General features: G+C 36.4%; 1 protein-coding gene across 1 annotated transcript in view; it reads right to left on the bottom strand.

The window, feature by feature from the left end:
- The window catches only part of MGAT4C (MGAT4 family member C), a 323,143-nt gene that overhangs the window by 21,631 nt on the left and 278,802 nt on the right, over positions 1-22,710 (bottom strand). Inside the window, 1 exon segment of the mRNA XM_074539650.1 lies at positions 8,111-8,133. Within this exon segment, the coding sequence (XP_074395751.1) occupies positions 8,111-8,133 (23 nt within the window).

The raw sequence follows: 22,710 nt of genomic DNA, 5'->3' as shown, positions 1-22,710 counted from the left end.
AAATTAGTTTAGTGGTGAGTCTTATGTAATGACGTGTTCCACTTTGCTCAAACTGGTTCCTTTAGAACACCAACCTTGCAATATCCTTCTGAATCACCTTTTGGAGAGGCTTTCACCACCAGTGAGAGCTCAGGGAAAATGGAGAGCTCAGGGAAAACAAAAGTCTAACTCAGCATTGGCAAGAAACACTGTTGTAAACGCTCATAAAATCTCAGTACCCTATGTTTTTCTAATGAATTGCAATGTAAATAGATTTAGTGAGCCTCAAGAAAAAGAGACATGGCATCTTTTAAAATAAGGCTTTCAGGAATGACTACAAGAGAAGAACATATAATAACCTTATTGACCGATGCACAATGATCCTGCGGTGATACTTTCAGGCCACTGCTCCACTACTGATTGTTGGGTGATATGTCTGTTGGATGTATGCCCCATTGTTTGAGAGCTCATTGAACTTGTGCTTCATTGTTTTTTTAAAATGACATTTGCTTGGCCAAACACATACACCTAAGCTAGTCACATTTCGTCTCTCTTTGTAGCCAACGAAGAAAAGTATTTCTAAACTGTGATGCATCTCACTAAAAAACTATTTTCTAAAATACATCAGATGAGTTGTGCCCCCAAAATGCCCATTTCTATTCACTGGCAACAAAAAAAGTCTGAGATGCCATACTCTGTTATAGATGCACAAAGGGAGGAATACCTTTCATGTTCCCTTAGAAATTTCTTTTGCTTCCTTTTTAAGCACAGCACATAATCAATAAGCCACAGTCTCTATCTCCAAAACATGAAACTACAGCACAGACTTACATCTATCCTCAGAAATGTCTTAATTCTGCAATAACACAAGGCCACATTCTCCATCATCCCCATCTATGGCACTATAGCTGGCACAGCTTGTCTGCAGCAGACTGCTACAAGTTTCCCTCCAGTAAAATTCTCGAGTGTCATTGTCTATCCCAAGACAGTTCCGTTTGTGTATTTCACAAACCAGTTCTCTGACTTCAGGTATCATACTCTGCAGCTTCCCCCCATGGCTTTACCCAGAACATGGTTTTGCTGCTTCTAGAGTTTCCATCGATTAGGTTGACCACAGGACAGCACACAGTACACAGACTATTTGCTGTATGATCATTAGCTGTATTCTATTAGGTATTAGGTACCTGATAGCTTTACTGCAGATATATGAACGTTGAAAGAGATACCCATTGAAGGGCTTAACAACCACAGTGGACCCATGCCCTTAATTTGTGTTAATGGGGGAACTTATTTGAGGTGGAATGGCAGGACAGTAAGTCAGAGAGCTGTTTCATTTCAGTGCATTATGGGGTATTCAGCCCACATACTGGGTCTGGCTGAGATGGAGCTCATCTTCCCACAGCAGCCCTCATGGTGCTGTTCTTTGCATTGCTAGCTAGAAAGGTGCTGATAACACACCAGCGTTTTTTGGCTACTGCTGAGCAGCACTGGCACAGCACCACGGCTGTCTCTCAGCATTCACTAGGATGGGGGTGGGCAAAATCCTGGGAAAGGACACAACTAGGCCAGCTGACCCAAACTGATCAAAGGGATATTCTGTACCATGTGATGTCAGCTCAGATATAAAAGGTAGGGGAAGGAGGAAGAAGGGGAACATTCATTATTTACAATGTTTGCCTTCTAGAACAAGTGATATGTTCCTGCATGCTGAAGCCCTGCTTTCTGTCTGCAAACTGTGTGAGAATATGCTTTTTAATGGAAGCTCTAGAGACCATGGATGCATCCTCATCAACTGCAGGCACCATGTCCTTGGGAAAGAAATTATTCTCAGTATTGCTGATGATCAATATTTTTCAACTGTAAATATTTAGCAACTAAGTTTTATGACAGGATCTTCTGCGTGTGGATTAGGGAAGTGGGACTAAACATATCTGCAAATGCAGCCAAGCAAGCACAGAGTGACTTGCTGGTTTGTATATTGGAAATATGTGACTCAGACATTTAACTATAGTAAATTAGAGGAAAATGACTGAATTGACTGCAAGTGCAAAATCAGGCAGATATTTTGCTTCTTTTGTTTTAAGTTTACAGTGGTTAATTTTATATGAATCCTTAATACAGATAATAAGCACAGGAAGAAAAATGAAGGGGGAAAGCCAAATATTCTGGCTTAGTTGACAATCTTTGATTAAAATAAATATGGTAGTAAGAGAGGCTCATGTAGTAGAAAGTTTTTAGAATTCTTTGCTAGCAAAATTTCTGCATGTTTGTGCTTGGGGTATTTTTAATGCTTCACCGTGAGTTTTGGAAGTAGACACTTCAAGAAGAGCTGTGAAGTTACATGGAAAATTATGTGATTGCTTCCCACTCTTCCTGGTGACTTCCAGAGCATGAAGCCAAAAGCCAGAATGCAGCCATGTTTTCAGGTGCCATCAGCTCTCAGTATGACACAGTATCTAACAGCTACTCAGGACATATGCAGTGTATTTATTAAACTTGGGCTTAGGAGGAGAAGTAGAAGAATGTCAATATTATTAAAATTTTTATACCAGTGAATGCTTAAGCTCTAATAACCATTGGGACTGTACTATAAAAGTGATGCAGACTGTATTCTGCATCACTTTCTAACACATCTGGACTGTAGATATCAGCCTAGGCTTTTAATGTTCCTTTGACCTCTGACTGTACAAATCCTATAACATCAACATGATATAACCTTGTAACATCATTAGGTGAAATAACATCTTTCTGTGATTCCCCTGAGCTATGTCAATACATTACTTTAACATGATCGTTTAAAAGTGGGTTTGTTGCCTAAAAGAAGGGTATTCCAGCAAGTTTGTGTGCAGTAAAGAGCCTAGGTTTTTTTTTAGTCTATCTACAGAAAAGAAGATGATCAGATATAAATTGCATATTATACATTACCTGAATTTTTCTGTTGATTTTGCATGAATATTTCATGTTCTGTAGCTCGGTAAGTACACAGTGATTTTCTATTGCTTGTTTCTGTTAAACTACATGACAATGCAGTTTGTTTTTATACTGGCTTAGAGTGGGCAATGACTTGTAAAGAAGTGCAAAAATATAAAACATTTCAATAATTAGATTAAATTACTGCCATGGGAAGGCACACCTTTCACTAGACCAGGCTACTCAGAGTTCCATCCAACCTGGCCTTGAACATTTCCAGGGATGAGGCATCCAAAGCTTCTCTGGCAACCTGTTTCAGTGCCTCCCCACCCTCACAGTAAATAATTTTTTCCTAATATCTAGTCTAAACCTGCCCTATTTCAGTTTGAGTCCATTTCCCCTAGTTCTGTCTCTACATGTTCCCTCTTTAGAAGATTATTTGTAGGCTTTTCTAAGTTTATGTGAGTTAAAAATATGGAAACACACATAGATGAGGTAATAATTAATTAATTCAGCAAAAATATTGATAAAACATCAACTAGCAGATCACTTAGGCTGACTATTTGGCAATTACTCTCTTCCATGTAGTCAAGTTGAAATACATTATTCTACTTCCATAAGTGGATACAAGAGAGAAAAAAAATTGCTCTTTGCTGGAGAAAACTATATTTTTCAAAGAGTTTGCAGTTTTTAAAATTACTTTATTAAACAGACAATTCTTTCAGAGATTTTTATCTGACCTCTTTTTGCTTTGAAATCTGTATATGTTGTCTTGTAAGCCTCCTGTTTGAACAGCACTTTATAAATGACTCCGTATTTTTATAGGAGACAATGTCAAAAATTATAACCTAAGAAATGTTTAAGAATTTGAAACATTGTGGAAAATGAAGAGAAAATCTGCAGGTGATATGTGAGCTCAGTTTTCAGTTTGATTAAGTTCTATTGTATACATAAGCCGCAATTATGTCTCCCTTTACAAAAAGACTTCTACTTTCCTGCAATGAATAACTTGATTTTGAATGAAAAGCAGAACATCTTTATTAGTGCATATGATTTCAACCAAGAAAAGTGTCTCATGGGAGTTATTTTTCTATCATACTAGAATGATATTTTAGTTCAGAAATATTAGAATTAAAATAGGCTTTACCCTTCTCTGCTATCTTACAGTGTAGCTTAAAATTTTGATGGCTGTGAATCAGGGATTTGATCTTAGTATTTCAAAGGCAAGATCTAGACCACAAAGTAAATTATAAGAAATAAAGGGAGAAAAAAAACATGAAATAGATTTAAGATGGAGGGAAGCAGAAAATGTGCTTTGATTAACTGAAAGGTTAATTACTGAAAGACTTCCTCCACATAGCATACTGTTAATTAGAAAGTCTGAGCAATGTGTGATTTAATTTAACACTATGCAAAAGGCCATCATGGCATAGTAAACTTCTTGATTCTTCTTGTGTTTGTGAAACATATAACTTGGTGTTTCATTCTACTCTAGACTAAAGGAAAGCTGCTTTTCCTTTTTTCTTTATTTTACCAGATGAAAGACAAGGTTAAAAAAAATGAGACTTTGGTAGGGATGACACCAATTATATACCATGGATTAGTGTTCTTAGCCATCACTGTCACCTTAGCTCAGATCTGTTAAGCACATTGGACACGGAACAGAGCTGTTTTGTACAACAGGGTTTCTGGTCATCTCAAGAAGAATACTAGGGTGTCTTCCAGAAAGCAGCAAGTCTTGAAACTCACATTCCTTTTCTAACATTTTGAGAAAAGTCTACTCATAAGAATGGAAAGTATACTGCTAAAAGTGTTCCACAACAGTGGAACTTCCAGCAGAGTGCCAGACTGTCCTGCTTATGTCTCACCAGAAGCTCCTCACTCCTTATGACTTTTGGAAATACTCAAAGCAAACCATCAGCAGCACACATGTGAAGGTACTGACAATAAGCAAAATGTATGGGGAGCCCAGAAAGGTCATCAAATTTGGTATCTCCTGGGTGTGCCTCAGGGACTGAAGGACTGTCGAATTCCTGATTTACAAGGAACTATAGAAATGGACAGAATGGACACAATATTAGATAGTAAATTTGAGAGAGTCTGGGACAGAGATCACAAGATTTGAGTCCCAGTTGTTGGTGGATATATACATTTAACAAGGAAATTTGTGGGAAAACTTTTTATAGGATAATCAAAAAGACAGTCTGGGATTACTAATGTAGTACCATGCCTAGACAAGGCACAGACCCAAGAATTAATCATTGTGTCACTGTTTCCCACACTTTGTGCTGTGAACGCAGTACCTTGAAGCCAGTTGATAGTACTGTGAGCAGAAACTGCAACACTTTCAACCATTAGAAAAGAATTCATCCTCTGGTTTTAGTCACCTAAACATTAGTCATATAATCCATGCTGCTTACATAGGTACTCATTATAAAGTAATCAAATGTATGCTAACATAGCTGTTTCAGAAAGGTGCTCTGAATAGGTAAACTCTTTCCATTTACTCCACTTTTTCAAGAGTAAAGTTAGGTAAGATGACTCCTGTCTTAAGATACTGCTGTAGATTTTGAGAAGTCTAGAAATGTAGAGCCATTTTCTCCAAATTTAGAAGCAGAGTGGTAGAATCCCATCACAGTAGTAAGTAAAGGAGAAATAACAAATGCATGACAAGCAGCATGAGTCAAGTAGGAGGAAAAATGCAAATTCTTCCTAGTGCTATACAATTAATTTTCAAGGATGTAAAAATCCACATTGTCACAGACTAATAATTAGATACAGCTTATTGTCATTCAAGGACTTTTAACATTACCTGCTCTTGTGTAATGACTTTTATTGTTCATTGCAGAGTCAGGATACCCATTTCCATTTATGCTGCTTTATGGATAATTCATTAAAATCTACCCAGCACAGGCTAATATTAATTTGAAAAAAAATGGCCGCCTCTTCAGACTTAGAATTATTTCTATTTAACTAAACCATGTTAACAGTAGTTAAATGAAGGAGAAATAAACCAAGAAATACAAGCAGTGTAACAAGGAAGATAAAACATCTCTCAAGCAAAGAAAAGGTCCACTCAATCCTCCATGTTTGGGACAGAAATTCTGATAGCTTTTAGTTTAATGTAAGCAAGCCCCAAACACATAGGTTAGAAAGAGTATTGGAAAGGAAGAGGGAGTGATCACTTCCCATCAATCCCCAAATAACAGGGCCTAGTCAAAAACTAGAGTTCTCTCAAGAGCTTCTGTAACACTCATTGTACCCACCATGGCAACTACCTCGTTAAGCACCTTTTCCCTATAGTGGCACAAGTTAACAAAAAAGCTATAATTTTCTTTCTCCATACTTCTGTCCTTTATTCTGCCTCCATGTGATCTGCAGGACAGTGTCATAACTGGAAAAATCAAAGCAAATGGCATTCTTGCAATCAGGTCTGCTTTTGACAACAAAAGTACTAAAGCATGTGAAAAATTCTTAAATAAACTTGCAGCATTGAATAAAAAAATCAAACCCTTTTTCTGGTCTGAAAAACCACATATATTTTAATCTGAACTGACATAATATCTTTTACAGTGCATCATTTCTGTTGGAGTTAAAAAAGAGAAATAGTTTAGACTGAGAACGATTTGCCAACAAGACAAACCTACAGTCACAGACATCTAATTCTCTAAGCTTTTGTGATTAATATTTTATGGCCCTCACTGATCTGCCCAATCTTGAGGAAAAATGTGGCACAGCTAAAGAATTTATCTGTATCAAACAGGAGGTAAAATGCAAAGTACAATAGAGATGTCATAGTAAAGTATTGAGTTTGCTCACTGTTAGCTGCAACACTGCATGGAGTGCTTTATTTGAGCAGCAGAAACAACATTAGCATACACAAGTATGATGGCATACCCACTAAGAGAAAAATATGATAAATGCTATTTTAAGGGGTTTTTTAAATCCACCTAAGCATTTCATTTTATACAGTCTTCTCTAAAGTTGCAACTATACTCTTTGCTGCAGATTTCTGTAAGAAGTATTTAAAATTTAGCCTATCAACATTTTTGATTTATCAGCATTAGAAAAAATATAAAAAGGAAGTTATTCTTTTTCTGCATTCACTGATGAACCTCAATAAGACATCAAGGACCACCTACTGTAGTAAAGACATTTGAGGAGACCACACAATTCAAATAATTTTGTTAGTGAGTTGCCTTAGTGAAATGTGAAATAGTGAAATGTGAGAACAGAAGGACTGTACTGTTCTTTGTAATAACTTTATCAGTTGTGCTGAGGTGTAGCAGGAATAACACATTTGGCTATAGCAAAGAGGAAACAATGAGTTTACATAGATGAAGATAATATAAGGTTATAATTCAATTAATACCTGCCGTTTTATGATAATGTAGTGATGTATGAGGTTTAAAGACTGGCTGAAAAATCCCTAGGTTAAGTTCCTTGTTCCTTGCCCAAACTGTGCTGTGTGACTCAGGTCAGGAGGACACAGCCATGTAATTTGCAAGCAATCCAGAGTAAATGTTGGTGCAACTCCTTGTGAGAATAAAATAAGCTATGAAAATGAGGCTCTGGTTTGTGATACACTTCTCTGTACTGTATTAACTACATAAGAGGAGTGACCAGCTTCATCATCATCCCTTCTAATCATAGGATGTTGGTGTGATATTGAGCAGTTCCTGAAAATTGACAAGTCCAGAGGCAGTAATTCTCCAGGAAGGTTATCCATATACACAGCCCTTGCAATAGTGGCTGTTTTAAGCAGTCACAGCATTTCCACTTCCAAGACAGAAATGCTGCTTGAGGGGGTGGTCAATGGAGTTCATACAGGTCAATTCCTACATGGAATCAGGCTATAACCAACACTAGAAAAGGTCATCTCTGGCTTTGTCTAGCCAAAACTTGAAAATCTCCAAGGACATTTCACAACCTTCTTGGTACCCTGTTGCAGTGCTGCCCTGCCCTTCCAGTAGATTTTTCTTTCCCGGGTGTCTAATATGAAACTCTCAGGATGTAACCTCTGACATTGGTAGGGAAATACAGGTACAGTTCCACTACCTAGTATTAAATGTGAACGTTAAAGATGAAAAAAAAAAGTCATAAAAGCACTTACAACATTTCATTTGTGCCACCAGATGCAGGAACTGAAAACTTCAGTGCAAAGTCACCTCACAACAGCTCATAAGAAAGACATGAAAACTCTCCTAGTAGAATGCCTTACCATTTGGAGATCCAAGTGAGAAACTGAAAGAGAAGAAATGAAAATACATTTTTCAAATCTCACCAACTTTATTAGGAACAGCTATGGTAATTACTACCAGTGTAGATCAATGGGAAAGTTATTCTATTATCTATACAACAATTAAAATGCAGTTGATATTCAGTCATCTGTATTTCAGAATCTGACAGTTAATATTACCAATTTTCAAGTAAACCCACATCCTCATAGCACACCCTCAACAGTAGTTCAAAATTCATATCTAGGAAGAAATAAGAAGTGCAAAGGGGAAGATAGAAGGAAGGCAAATCACAGCTTGAAGTGTGTTATCTCTTAAAATGCCTTATCTGAATGAATATAGCCAGCTGAAAATCTGCCTGTGAATCTCCAATGAACCAGTAATGTTTTCATCGAAAGTAAATCAGATTGCCCTAATTCTGAAAGCATTATTGAACAACTGTAAGAAGGGGAGAGTGGTACAATAAGTGACATATTAGGAATATGAGAACATATTTCTGATTGTCCCAGCAGCGTTTCTACAAACTGCAGAAGAAAATGCTTTTAAAGGGAAGGGAAGGGAAGGGAAGGGAAGGGAAGGGAAGGGAAGGGAAGGGAAGGGAAGGGAAGGGAAGGGAAGGGAAGGGAAGGGAAGGGAAGGGAAGGGAAGGGAAGGGAAGGGAAGGGAAGGGAAGGGAAGGGAAGGGAAGGGAAGGGAAGGGAAGGGAAGGGAAGGACATTGGTTCAGGAGACTACAGATCTAGCTACAGGTGAGTAAAGAACACAGTACCTTTGGCAAACTGTTAATCCCTTAACCTTGGACAATGTTACAACATACATTTTCCTACTCATTAAGACCACTCTAATTCTGCTGCTAAAATGAAGTGAAACGAGAAGTTTTTATCCTGTGCTGAAATGAGAAATTACAGTCTCACTTATAATTTTAGTTTTATAACTTCCCTGTGTTAGAATGAAAACAGCATAGGGATACAATACCAAGATAAATGATTCAGCTTGTCCTTTGCCATTAAAGCGTTAGTGATGTTACCTGTTAAATACAAAATTTGAGTAGACAGATAGATTGCTTCTGTGATTCCTACACATATTAAAGCACACCATGGTCTTCAGAACAAAATGAAACCTGAGCAGATAGGATACAACTCATTTACAAATAGCCAAAAAAATTGCAGAAATGATTAATTCTTTTATTACTGTGGACATAAATGACGGTCAATGGTGATTTGCTTAGACTGTGGGGAATTTAACACAGCTATAAAAAGAGAGCTGTTAAAATATAGATGATGATGATGATAATAATAATAACAATAATAATAATAATGCTACAACAAAGAGAGCATGTTAAACTTCCAAAAGAAAAAAAAATATCAGAGCATAATTTAGATGAGCATAATTTATCATGAGGCTGTGCGTGTGCATACTGGAAAAAAAGGGAAAAAAGCTCAAAAAAAATCCAAATCTAGAGAAGCCTCATCCTAATCACTGAAAAATAATTAATATATAATTTGGTTTTAATGTTTGACATTTTTATATTGTATTGCTTCCACTATATGACAGTAATATTCTCCTCAAATAATAACAATTCTAGCTCCTGCTCATGTCTTAGAAAGAAGTGATTTCTTACTGAAGAATTTCTGCTTGGGATAGAGGAGTAGGAACAACACAAACCAAACTGATCAAACAGTGAATAGACAAAAATTATTCTGCCTCATCCTATTTTATTTATTTTTTTTTTATTGAGAAGGCTGAAAGAATGATCCCTGGTTTATGCAAATTGCCACAGGTCTACTGAAATTGAAATTACCTTTTTCTGCCCTCTCAGAAATTTTTCTTCAATTTAAGTTTCTCTCCCCCAGAGTTATTTTTCATATCAATAGACAAAGAGAAGGAAGGTAAACCATGAATGCTGTTTCTTAATTTCTCTTCAGTTAGAGATCAAAAGCTGTTGCTGATTCTTTTTTTGATGTGTATAAGCTACTGAAAATAGTGACTCAGAATAATGCCTGGAAATTATTCTTAAATAATTTTTCAAATGGCTTCAATTTTCATATGTTGCATATCCATAATATATTGTCCCTATATTTCTTTGTGCTAAGGGCAGGATTTTATGATTGACATATTATGGCACTCTAGAAGAGTACTGGAAGGGAAGTCACACCAATGTTCTTTCTAACCTATTAAATAATCATAAAGGAGATTTTTCTCTTTCTAGTAGTCCTCATGGATGATAGGCAAGCCCGTCCCTGTGCCTTATTCTTCCAGTCCTTATTCTTTAATCCCTTGAAACTCTCAAAAGGCTGTTTGCATGGCACACATCTCCTTTTGTCGTGTGCCAGGAGTGACTGCTGGCAGCGGCTCTGAAGGCCACTGATGGAACCTGCACCATTCCCAGAGCAAAGCTGTGCTGGATGTGAGGGGTACTGTGCCAAGCCAGCCCGTGTTTGTACAGGCATCACTGCTCCTGGGCCCAGTGGGAACCTCAAGGGCTGCCTAAGGATTTGAGGCAGAAAAGCAGGGGATGGAAAAGGGCTGTTTTTACACAGACTCGTCTCTTCTAGCAAAGGCAGTTTCTAATGTGTAAAGAAGGGGATATTTTCCAAAGGGATCAACTACAACTGTTACAGGAACTTATATAAGCTTTCCTGAAAATGTTAAATTCAATTTGCCTAGTGAATTCTATGAATCTGTGTAAGTCCAGGAAAATAGAATAAAGAAGTAAAAATATATATTATTTTATATATTTTCTTCTTTAAATTTAGAAGCCAATATCAGATTTTTTTTCACAGCAATAGAGAAGTTTTCATGTCTGCAAGATGGGCTGGAATATTTAAAGTCTTACCTGAATGGTTTAAAGCACTAATTTAACACAAACTCCAATTCTCCTGATCCTCACAACTGGTCCATGTCATAATTTTAGGTACTATTCCTCCTGCATCTTTGAATAAATAAATGCTTGCTAACACATATATGTAAAAGACTTACAGTTAGAATTTAATAAAATATCAAAAGCTACACTTGGAGTTTTTAAAAAATTTACTTTTATCTTCCATTTTCACTTAAATATAACTTTTAATACCTGCCTGCAATACCTCTTTTTTCCTATTTTATTTTTGATATTATAAAGTTTTACACAGCCACTCTATGGTTTTATACTGCAAAGGAAGTGTACCTTTCTTCCTACACAGTCAGTGCCTGTCAGAAGCCATTTAATCTTTTCAATCATCTATGCTACTCATTTAGTAAGATTAATTTCTAGTAATTGTTGCATCCTGCAATCAAATAGTAAAGAAGATTTCAATATATGTGTTCAAACCAAACCACTCTGTTTTTCTTTCTCCGTTTCAGCAGAAATACAAACAAGATTATCTATCTATCTATCTATCTATCTATCTATCTATCTATCTATCTATCTATCTTTCTATCTAATCAGTCAGTAGCTATGTTTATAGAACAAGCTGCTCTTTCTTATTTACTGGAGTGGGAGAAATGATTGCTTCCTGAAGACTGGCAATGTTATTCCAGTGTTAGTCTTGTGTAAATGTCAGAATACCTTCCTGGGAAGTGAGGTGTCTGAGAAAATCAGAAAGCACTACAAACCCATTTTTTTTTTTTTCAAAGTCAATAGGTAGAGCCAAGTGAAGAGCCATAGTGTTCTGCAGTGCAAAGCTTCTACACATGTTTAAGCAACTCACATCTTGACATATTGTGCTGGGAAAAGGTCTACGTGACCAGAAACACCATGTAAAAATAGGTTGGTCCTACATGAGATTTTTAATTCTCACTCACCTCATGAATGTATTGCTTTCCCCTAATTTTAAAATGATTTAAAATGGAACTGCATAAAAAGTACAAATATAACAATACTACACAATTGCAATTAGCAATTATTGAACAGCCAATGAGATATAACAATTTTTTCATGCATACTGTAAAAAGGGAAAACTTCATAAACACAGTCCACAGTAATGGAAGGCTACCATCTAATGGATAAATATAACATCTGACTCTTTTGATTTTTGTTTGTTTCCTAAACATCTGTACATACAGACAGGAGTGGCAGAGGGAAGGAAGAGGGAAAGAACATTTAAAATTCATAGAATGATAGAAATGTACTCAAGTTTTACTTAATTCCACTTATGCTGGGATCCATTTACACTGGGACAACTAATAATGCTCCACTAAGGCTGGGTGTAGAACAGAAACAAAACCAAGAATTTATAATTCACAGTTTTGAATTCATGGTAAGCAAAGGGCAAAAATAAGCCTTTGGGTGCTAGCTTACCATCATAAAATATAAAAGCAAATTTATATCAAGCATGGAAGAAGTATATGCTCTGCATATAATTATGAGTTTGTAAAATGTTTAATGTCAGAGTGGAATAGCTTCGTATTCTTCCATTACAAAGTTGCATACTATAGTATTACAGTATCTATTCAGATATGGTAGTAATTAATTTTAAAAACAATTCAATATGAAAGAACATAGTACAAGACAATTCAGATACTTCTCAGTACTTATTATATCAGAAGAGAAATTAATTTAGTGTTACTGAATATCTGAAATGGTTTTTCACAATTTCACATTTTACAGTGTAACTTTAAAGTTGTAATATTTTCCATTTGGTTCTTAAAAGCTCTCAGTCACATCAATTAAAGTAGTAAATATTTACACTGACAAAATGTGACGGAAAATTCTTTTATTGAATGATAGCACTTAAAGTTCAGCTTCCTTTGTGTATAAATTATTTTTATGTTTTATTTTCACAGTACGTATAAAAATAAAAGTGAAGATAATTTTGTGAGAATAAAGACAGATTAAATTTAGAAGTACTATTGAAAAAATAGGAGAGTTTTCATGTGTGTTAGAATTTTAGAGCTATTGATATAGCTAAATTGTAGCATTATAAAAATAATTTAATTTGATGATTTACTTAGTGATATATTTGTGGTATGATTATGATATACAGTTTAAATAGACAAAAAGCTTTTCAGTACTAGTGCATAAAGACTTTTGAACTGAACTTCTAGAAATTGAAAATGTTCTTTCAATTTATTGACTTTAGTAGATTGAAAGAAACTTATAACCATGTGAGGACATGCTAAGAATAAAGTACAACTCATATAAAAGATTAATGACTTGCTTTTTAATATTTAATCAATCTCTAGAAAATGTGTTGAAAGCTTACAGGTTGTAATTTTTGTTGAAAGAGAGCCAAAAAAATGTTTATAATAGTTTTAAAGAAATCTTGGTTTTCAGAATCTCATAAAAGAAAGTGTTTCTTATAATCTTTTGACATTTTTGACTAAAATTCTTTCACATATAAACACTAGGTGCTCAAGAAAATGACCAATGCATCATTTTTACATTATCACTTCAGAAGAAAAGTGAAGCAGCTTGGTAAGGAATATTTTCTTTCTATTCTCTTATGTGGCTTTCAGTTAAACTCTTGCAGTAGGAATATATTCAAAACTAAGTATTTTTTTGTTGCCTGAACCAGCTGGACATTTAATGCATCCCTTGACAAAAGAGTATATTGTGCAAAATATAAATTTTTACTGTCTACTGATGAGCCACTTTTGAACAGTTGGTTAGGCTTCAGATAAAAGTTCTTGTCATTTATCTATTTCAGGCAGTTCATTTCCCTTCTAAAGACTTCTTCTCAGTGTACAGTCCCCAGATAGTAGCACAAAGATTGAGCTCAAAGGTAGCTATGATTGGATCTCTTATTCAGGACACCATCTTTGAGACATTTGCACAAAAACCTTTCCTTATTTTTTTTTTCGAAGTCAATACTTAGAGCCAAGTGAAAAACTATAGTGTTCTGCAGTGCCATATGTCTACAAGCATTTAAGCAACTGACACCTGACGCGCATCTTTCCACCATGCTCCCTTCCTCACAACCTTGACTATTCCCTCTCCAGGAAAGCTTTGGAAAAGTGGTCTTTGCTCATTTTCTAGATCTCCATGGAATATCAGACACTTAGAACAGCACTGACATTCTCTCCGTGAATTTTCCCTCTCAGGCTCTTCATATAACAGACAAGATGGAGGGGCATTCCTGTCCCCAGCAAGGAGACCTGCTGAGGGATACTGCTCTGCAAAAATCTCACTTCATTGAGAGGGCTGGTTCTTTGGGAGGCTTTGCACCAGGCACATCCCACATTGCCAGCTTGCTCAGTGAGATGGGCTTGCAGCCCGTGTTCCATGGTGAGTTGTTCATTCCTGTCCTCGTGCTGCAAAGCTGCTCTCCTAGCACAGCAAAGGTGGAAGGGTTTGGAGGGCAAAGCACAGTATACACTGTGCAGAATAGGAAAGAAGGAGAAAAGCAGGGAAGATGAGGAGCTGGCAAACACCATACATGCTGAATGGCCTGGGGAGTTGCACAACATGAGTCCACAGAAGGCAGTGACTTAGATTTGTCGGTCTCTACAGGCACAGATTGGGGTTCTTCTTTCACCTCCAGTTTGGGCTTCTCGCTACAACAAAGGCATTGAGGTGGAAGAGCACGTCCATCAAAGGACAATGATGCTGGCAAAGGGTCTGTAGCACAAGTCTGATGAGGAGGTGCTGATGGAGCTGAGGTTGTTTAGCCTGGAGAAAATAGGCTCAGGAGAGACATTATCGCTCTCTACAACTGCCTGAAAGGAGGGTGTAACCAGGTGGGTGCCAGTCTCTTCTTCCAAGTAATAAGAAACAGAAAAAGAGAAAAGAGTATGAGGTTGCTCCGGGGGAGATTTTGATTGAGTATTAAGAAACATTGAGTCTAAGAAACATTAGTGTTATCTTTTCTCTGGGGAAAATACTTGGCAGCCCTGTATCTCTTACCTTTCTCTTTTCCAAAAGATATGTTAATGAAGGAAACTATACTGCGGACACTAATTACCGTGCATACATACACACCAGCAGGCCAGGAGCACAAATTCCACATTTCCTTTATGGAAAGTTCAGTATGGTCTTTTCTTGCCTTCAGAACCCTGCACATCCAACGCCTCCCACTGCCCTGTACCAGCACACAGCAAGAAGGAAGAACACTGGGAAGTCTTCCTTCAAGCATTAGCAAAATTTAAATGTTCACCATCGCCATGAACTTTCTGTCTCTCTCTCAGCCCAGGAAAAGTCTCTCTCCTATCTAAACTCCTTAGGGCGGAGAATCCTGGCATACCAGGCATCATCCCTGAGTCACATTTACTCCTTTGTGACCCCAGCAGCTCCGAGAGGAAACAGAGTTCACTCAGTAGCAGATCACAGTCTGCTGATACATAGTCTTTTCAGTGGGCCTAGCAACTGAACCAAGAAAGAGAGTCCAGGAGTTTGCATTTCTGTCTCATGTCCAAAAAGACACAACAAATAGGTGTCTGGTATCTACAGATGCTACAGATGTAATGGATGATAAATCTCAAGATGTTGGGCAGCATGGCCCTTCCTTGTCTCTGGGTGGTGTCCTCTTTAGTGCTCAGCGGATAGATGGGAGGGTCTGGAGTTACAGCACTGGAACCTCAGAGCTGTGTCCAATAAAGAGATTGTGTAAACACTCTCTTGAGTTGGGGCACTGTACCCTGTAGCTGCATGCTGGAACCCAGGGGACAGAAGAGTCCTCTGTAAAATGAGAGAGATTATTAACTTGATCTTTATACCTTCAGGCACACCATGCACTGCAATGAATAGAAAAGATCTATTTTTTATATGCTCCAGACACATAAATGAGAATGATAGGATGCCACTTGGGACTGGCAGGTTACCTCTGTCCCTCAGGAGCAGTGCCTGAGCATCGGGCAGGACAAGAGTTGGTGGGATGTGAAGGAACAGGCAAACACCAACCAGGTCCTGCTGTGCAGAGCCATGAACCCAGAGATTAGAGAGCTACATGCAGCCAAACAGGCATAGGACAGAGAAGAAATCATACAAGAAGGCCCAGGACAGAGAAGAATACAGTTTCTGAGCTCTTTCTACGTAATGGGCACCAAATCCTCACCTTCTCATAAAAAAGCCTCTCTCATTGTCCCAGGCAGGACAGTGGCAGGGAAGCTTTTATTCCTGTCACTGCCTAGTGGACATGATTACTGAGGTCATTGCTGCAGAGACCAACACAAAGGCTCTCAATCCAGTGCCACCGCTGTCTCAATGTCAGAAAAAGCAGGAACACAATTAAAGCTGAAAAGGATTTCAAGCCTGCAGGCTCATTAGAAATAGCGTTGCTAGGACAAACAGCAGAGCTAACTGCTGCTCCAGAAGTGCCTTCAGATTATCCTTCTGACATCACTGATACATAAGTGCATCATGAATGTCATTAAAGTCAGACAGACTCCTGAATAAAGGCTATTAACATGCACAAGAGCTGGCAAGCCTTGCTTTTCATATTCTGATTCATCCTGCAGTTCACAGATTATTTGTGCTAAACTGTCTTTTCAATGTAAATATGTGCTTCATACTGGAGTTAGAAAAAATAATTATTGCGGTATCCAAGATTAAGTATATCAATATAAAACTTTTTGTAGGTGTTTCAAATTTCTGAATACACCTTTAACAATGGAATCAATAGTTTAGTTAGTGATCTAATAGCTAACATAGACGTTTCTAAATCACAAATATGTTAATACTCCAGATACAATTATTTTTCCTACTTCTATTACCTTTATTTTCTTTCTTACTTTAAGACACAAATAGGACTGAAGTAATTTCTCAAGTTTGGGAACATGTCTTGTCCCAACAGTCAGTAATCAGCTTCATTTATACAGACAACAGGCAAGTAAGCCACAGCTTGACCCACTGACATACTGTCTTTCTTGTCCAGATGTGGGGAGCCAGTAGATGTGGTATGCTTTTATTTCTGGCCTACAAATATGTAGGGAAGTCCCCTATAGGTCTCAGAGGCCCAGAGAGCTGGTATTCCTGTGTGTCAGCATCCAGCTGGATCCTGGATACCACAACGCAGACCTGTGTTATGAAGACTTTTGATTAAAATATTATTTCGGACTACTTTCAAACTTAATTTCAGCAAAAGCCGGAAAATCCATTAATCCCGATATACATGATTTGCACATGGTTTATATTGTACTGATTAATATTAGGTCAGATATTATAGTGCTAATTTATACCAATTTCTTAAGCAGATGACACAATAATATATTATCATTGCAGATATTTCACTTAATGAGGATCATGTAGAGTCTTGCAGTTCCCAAATGACTCTCAGTGAACAGCATAATGACCTTACAGCTTTCCACTAATTTCTAAGTATGAATATTTATATATTTAGAAAGTCAAAATGCTAAATGCTTACTGCTTGAAGATAGATCTCACTACCACTGTGATATAGCTTTACAATTGCATTGTTAAATTCAGAAAAATAATGAAAGCAATGCTATGTTTGATGGAAATTGTAAGTTAAAAGTTATTTAATTGTTAGGTAAAGATCACTGAAATATATATTTTTTTTTATAAGTCCTTTTATATGCATCACAGGGCTTCATGTTAGGAGTCTACAGTGGACTATTATCCATTTTAGTTGAATATTTAAAGCCGAGAGCTAAATAATTGATGGAGAAAGATGTTAATCTACTCAAAAATTTGGTAGTGTTAACAGTAAAAAATTGAAGGCTTCTTGATGAGTTTCTCTAAGGAAAAAGATGTGTTATTTCTATATATAAACTGAAAATCTCTCATGTGTTTACATTATAAATATAAAATATATAATAATATATATAATAAATATATTTATAATAATATAGAATATAATATATATATTTATAATAATATATAAAATAATATATTTATAATAAATATAAATAGAAATATAAATAAAATATATTTGAGTCTTAAGCCTGGGTTTTTTATTAGTTGGGCATTCTTTTAATAACAAGACAGCAAACCCTCAGAGCTGATACCTGTCTTGGGAAAACTGGGTCCAACAGTTATTGCCTACAAATAATCCGTGTCAGCTGGGTCAGGACACTTTGCTCCCTAGTTCCAGGGTAACCAAGGTTTTAAAGGAATCCTCTGGGTTGTTGACCTAATGCTTTACAACCATACAGCAGGCATGATATCCAAAAGAATCAACAAACAGCTTCACATTCTCTGTGTGTCAGAAAGCACTTCTCCTATCTTAGAAAACTTAGATTTATAGGGCAGAATGGGAATATAAACTTCACAGAATGGCAATATAAACTTCCTTAAGAGGAAGTGGGGGGAGATCAAAGGCACTGGTCAGCGTGCTACAACTCTGGATGGATTTATTTATTCCCAGATACTACCAGCTGCACCTCAAATTACAGATGCAACTAGCTTAAACAAATAAAGCTGCCAGATATAACTGTAAGGCGAAAAATCCTTCTTCACCTATTATCACCTTTAAAACTTGAGCTTTTTGTCTCTGTTAAATCCTTTTGTTGGAAAGTTATGCTGCTCAGGGGTCAGGGCTGTGCAAGCAATCAGAAGCTGTAAGCCTCACAGGGGAAATATTTGTGGAATTTGAAGGGTCATGGCAGTTAGAAGGCATGCAGGCTCGTATCATAACCTTTAGGCCTTCAACACCATTTCTGAGCATAACATTGCCCTCAACAGTAGTTAGGTGCCAACATTTTGTGAAATGAAACCCTTAAGACCCCTTATGAAGCAGAACAAAACATTGAACATTCAAGTTTATAGAAATTTCTATTTTTACAGAAAAAGTAAGAATCACTATTCCTGAGAGCTGCTGGGTGACTTATTAGGTCATGGTCAAACTAACATGCAATAGGATGACTAGGTGGGTTTTTTAAAGCAAACCCAAGAGTTTTTCTTTTTAACTTTCACTTTGTTTAAAGAGAGTTTTAGTTTTTAGTTTATTTTAAAATTTATTCTGGTGCAGTTAAATATGTACATATGCATTAAATTAGGCATATACATATGCATCATATATGAGTTATGTATATGCATATACACTTATTAGAAAATAGGAGACAGAATTCAAGATAAAAAGCCCTTGTTTTTCAGTGCTTTCAAAGTTAATCTTTAATTAGAAATATTCTGTGTTGGATATATCACAAATTTTTCGTGAAAGGGTTTCAGAATGCAGTCCATTATAACTAAAATGTCAGAAAAATTGAGTAAATTATCCATAATTCAAAGCCATAGTACATAATTGTCCAAATTTCTTACGAAGAATGCTGAAATAGACTGGGATTTTTTCAGTCATTTTAGAGACTATCAGACTCCTCTGTACACTTTATCTTTCTTATGGAATACTAATGTAATTCAACAAAAAGCATCCAAATAAAAAGTTTTGTGAAATCTCAGAGAGAAATTACCAATACAGCAGAAGAATCTTACATAATTCAAAACTGCCACCATCCATAATTAAGATACCGGAGCACTGCACTTAATAATCTAGTTGTAAAAAATATCAATAATGGCTCACAGAAACATTTACTGTATTTATGACAGGAGAATACCAAAACAAATTCTGCTAAGATGTGCACAGGGACAGTGTTTGTGCTGGTATTGTTTCCCTGGGATATTCTAGCTAGCCTATTGAATCCAGGCATAGAATTGCAAACTAAGTTTTCTTATTGTGAAAGATTTTTCTTTTTTCCCTCTAGGTAATGCCATTGTTGTGTTTACCTAATACATAGGCTGTGTTGCCTATCTAATTTCTACATGACACGAAGTTTTGGAGTCATGTATTGATCTAGTATTTCCTGATTAATCTGTCCTTTCCCCCTTCATTCCCACCACTAAATTCTGATAGCCTCTCGCCTGTATGAAAGTTGTTTTGAAAGAAATAAATCAAGAATGCCTGTCTCTGTCAGTGTCTTATGGGCTGGGAGGAATTCAGCTCCATAGAGCTGTCTTGTGGAAGAAGGGTTTGTTTCTACCTCCACTGCACACAGAGACCTTGTGACAACAAACTTTTCTTCTCAGTGAACCCACACCATGTCTCCATGGTCTGTCAAGAGTCTAGCTCCACATGGGAACATTCAGTGATTTTGGCAGGAATTCTTGAAGGAATACGGGTGAGCAAGGGTAAAAAAACATATTTAATGTTATATAAACTTCACTAAATCTGAGCAGACTCTCACAAGAGACAATAAAATCACTGCTTCTAGAAGAAAAGTCACTTGATAAATCATACCATTTTTCCACTTGTACAGAGTAAAGTTTGTGATGACAATCTATAACAGAAAACACTTGACATGTTAAATATAAGTGTATGTTTTTTCAAATGTGATGAAATTTAGATGTGATTTACAGTTATGAAAACAAGCTTTAGCTAGCTTTGAGTCACAAGATTATTATATTCCATGTAGCAGTGGGCCATAAATATATATATATATATATGTATATATATATATATGTATATATGTATATATGTATGTATGTATATGTAGCAGTTCCCTTTTAGAAACATATTATACTTTTGTTCACAGAAACCTATATTAAATATATATCTTGTAGCACTTCCATCTTTTTCAGTATTATTCATTCTATATAGCAATAGCTGTAAAAGAATTAGGGAGATTTATCCTTAGAAAATTTTAAAATGTGACAAAAATACATTTTACTAAAATACTTGCTGTAAATGAAAAGAATGCTTGAAATTAAAAGTGGAATACAACATTGGTATGTGCAACAATTCTGATATGATCAATGACTTCAACTCAACAGTCCCTGCTGAGGTAAAGAATAAAAGCTCACATACAGTGTTATAGTTAGCTATACTTCAAGCTGAGAAGTACTGGACAAATGACGATAAGAAAAAAGGCTCTGAAATTTTAAGCCATCAGAATTCAAATGCCAGAAGCAAGTTAAACAAGTTCCTACCTTACTGAAGGAAATAGATGACATATAAAAGAAATAGGAATGCTACAGCACTCTAGAGATAAAAGAGGAAAAGCAAATAAAAGGAGTTTGGTTCTGATTTGATTCTCAGCCTCTAAAGGATAGCTAATAGACCCATAGGCAAGTTAAATAGTCCAATTTCTTAATATTATGAACAAAACTGCATTAAAGGTCAGTACTAGTGCTGAAAACCAAGCAGTCAAATATTAGGAAATACCTCAACTGTCTCCTCACTCTCTTCACAACTCTGTGTTCACCCTCAGACTGGCCCCTGGGATAGAACTCATAAAACAGCAATAAAGGCACAAGTTATTTTGTTTCCACTTATCCTGAAGAAACAGCGAGTCAGTCTTTAATTCCATAATTGTTGAACAAGATGCCAGCATGTTCTGCTGCAGATAGGAAGACTAAGTACTTCCCACGAGGAAAAATGAACATGATCTCCTAAAGTATACTGCACATTAGTTTCAGTCATGAAACAAGAACATACTATAGAATTACTGAAGTGGTGTGATTGCTCCATCTGCTCAGTCCTTGCTTCTGTTGTGATAGTGCCACGTTTGAGTACTTAGCAAGTCTTACCTAGAGTTAGGGTAGGACCAGAATTTAATTTAATTTCGTTAAAAAAAACCCAAAACATTTATTAGTTAGAAATGCTGTTTAACCATATAACTTTAAGTAGAACTAGCAACAAAAAACCTCAAAAGAGTCTCTAGGACTTTAGCCCAGACCACTCACTTCCTGAATCATTAAACATAGTATGGTTTAGTTTTAACTCTACACTAATTCAAAACAAACTACATGAAGATAATCAACACCCTTCATTTAATTCTTGATGCTGAGCACATAAAATTGCTGATAGGTGCAAATTATTGAGTTACCCTCATATTTTTTTCTTAGTTTTGAACTCAACATTAGATGAACACTGAAATGAGAAAAGAAAATCCAGCAATTTTTCAAATGATGTAGTTAGTGGTTTAGAGATATCTCAGTCTTGAAAAGTGTGTTCAACTTATTTTTATAATTCTGAAGGCACTTGGAATATACTATAAATTCAACTGAAATAATAACCACATTTTTCATCTCTACAGTCCCATGTAATTGACCATTAAAATCACATCACATCGGAAGAGACATGGAGATAGGAGTTTCAATGTTACTTCAAAAAGTTTTGAGCACCCAGAGTGAAGAAAGAAAAATGTTAGGTTTTACATCTATAGTCACATCTCAACATCTGCAAATCTACCAATGCTAGCATTACTGTCACAAGATGATATTAATGCCATATTAGAGCTAATGAGCAGCACCATGGCTTCTCATGGAAGCAGGCCACAAAAAGTATTCATCACTTTGGTTTGGTATGGTTTAGTATGACACTTCATGCTGTGCTTTCCCCAAATGCTACTGTAAAATGCAATTCTTCTAAAGTTACCATTTTGTCTTTGATAGCCACTCAGGAAAACAAGCACCAGTGACTACTAATCAATGGTTAACAATGGTTGTCTCTGATTACTTTTGTGGTACAGCTTAAAACACTAAACCTCCAATTACACTGCCAGAGATGGTACAGTCAGGCTCAAGCATGCCAAGTCTCATGATCATACTTTTGTCTATTCACCCTTTTGATTTGGCCTAAATATAGTGCGAACTCACAGTTTTGCTGCTGGTAAGAAAGGTCTTGGGAAATTTTCCTTAATTTAATTTGTAACCAGCTTTCAATTACTGACTCATGTAATGAGAAACAAAGGCATAAACTGTCTTAACTCCCCTT

This window comes from Zonotrichia albicollis, chromosome 4 (assembly GCF_047830755.1).
Source record: "Zonotrichia albicollis isolate bZonAlb1 chromosome 4, bZonAlb1.hap1, whole genome shotgun sequence".
Lineage (NCBI taxonomy): Eukaryota > Metazoa > Chordata > Aves > Passeriformes > Passerellidae > Zonotrichia > Zonotrichia albicollis.
This window is presented reverse-complemented; position numbering and strand designations above follow the sequence as displayed.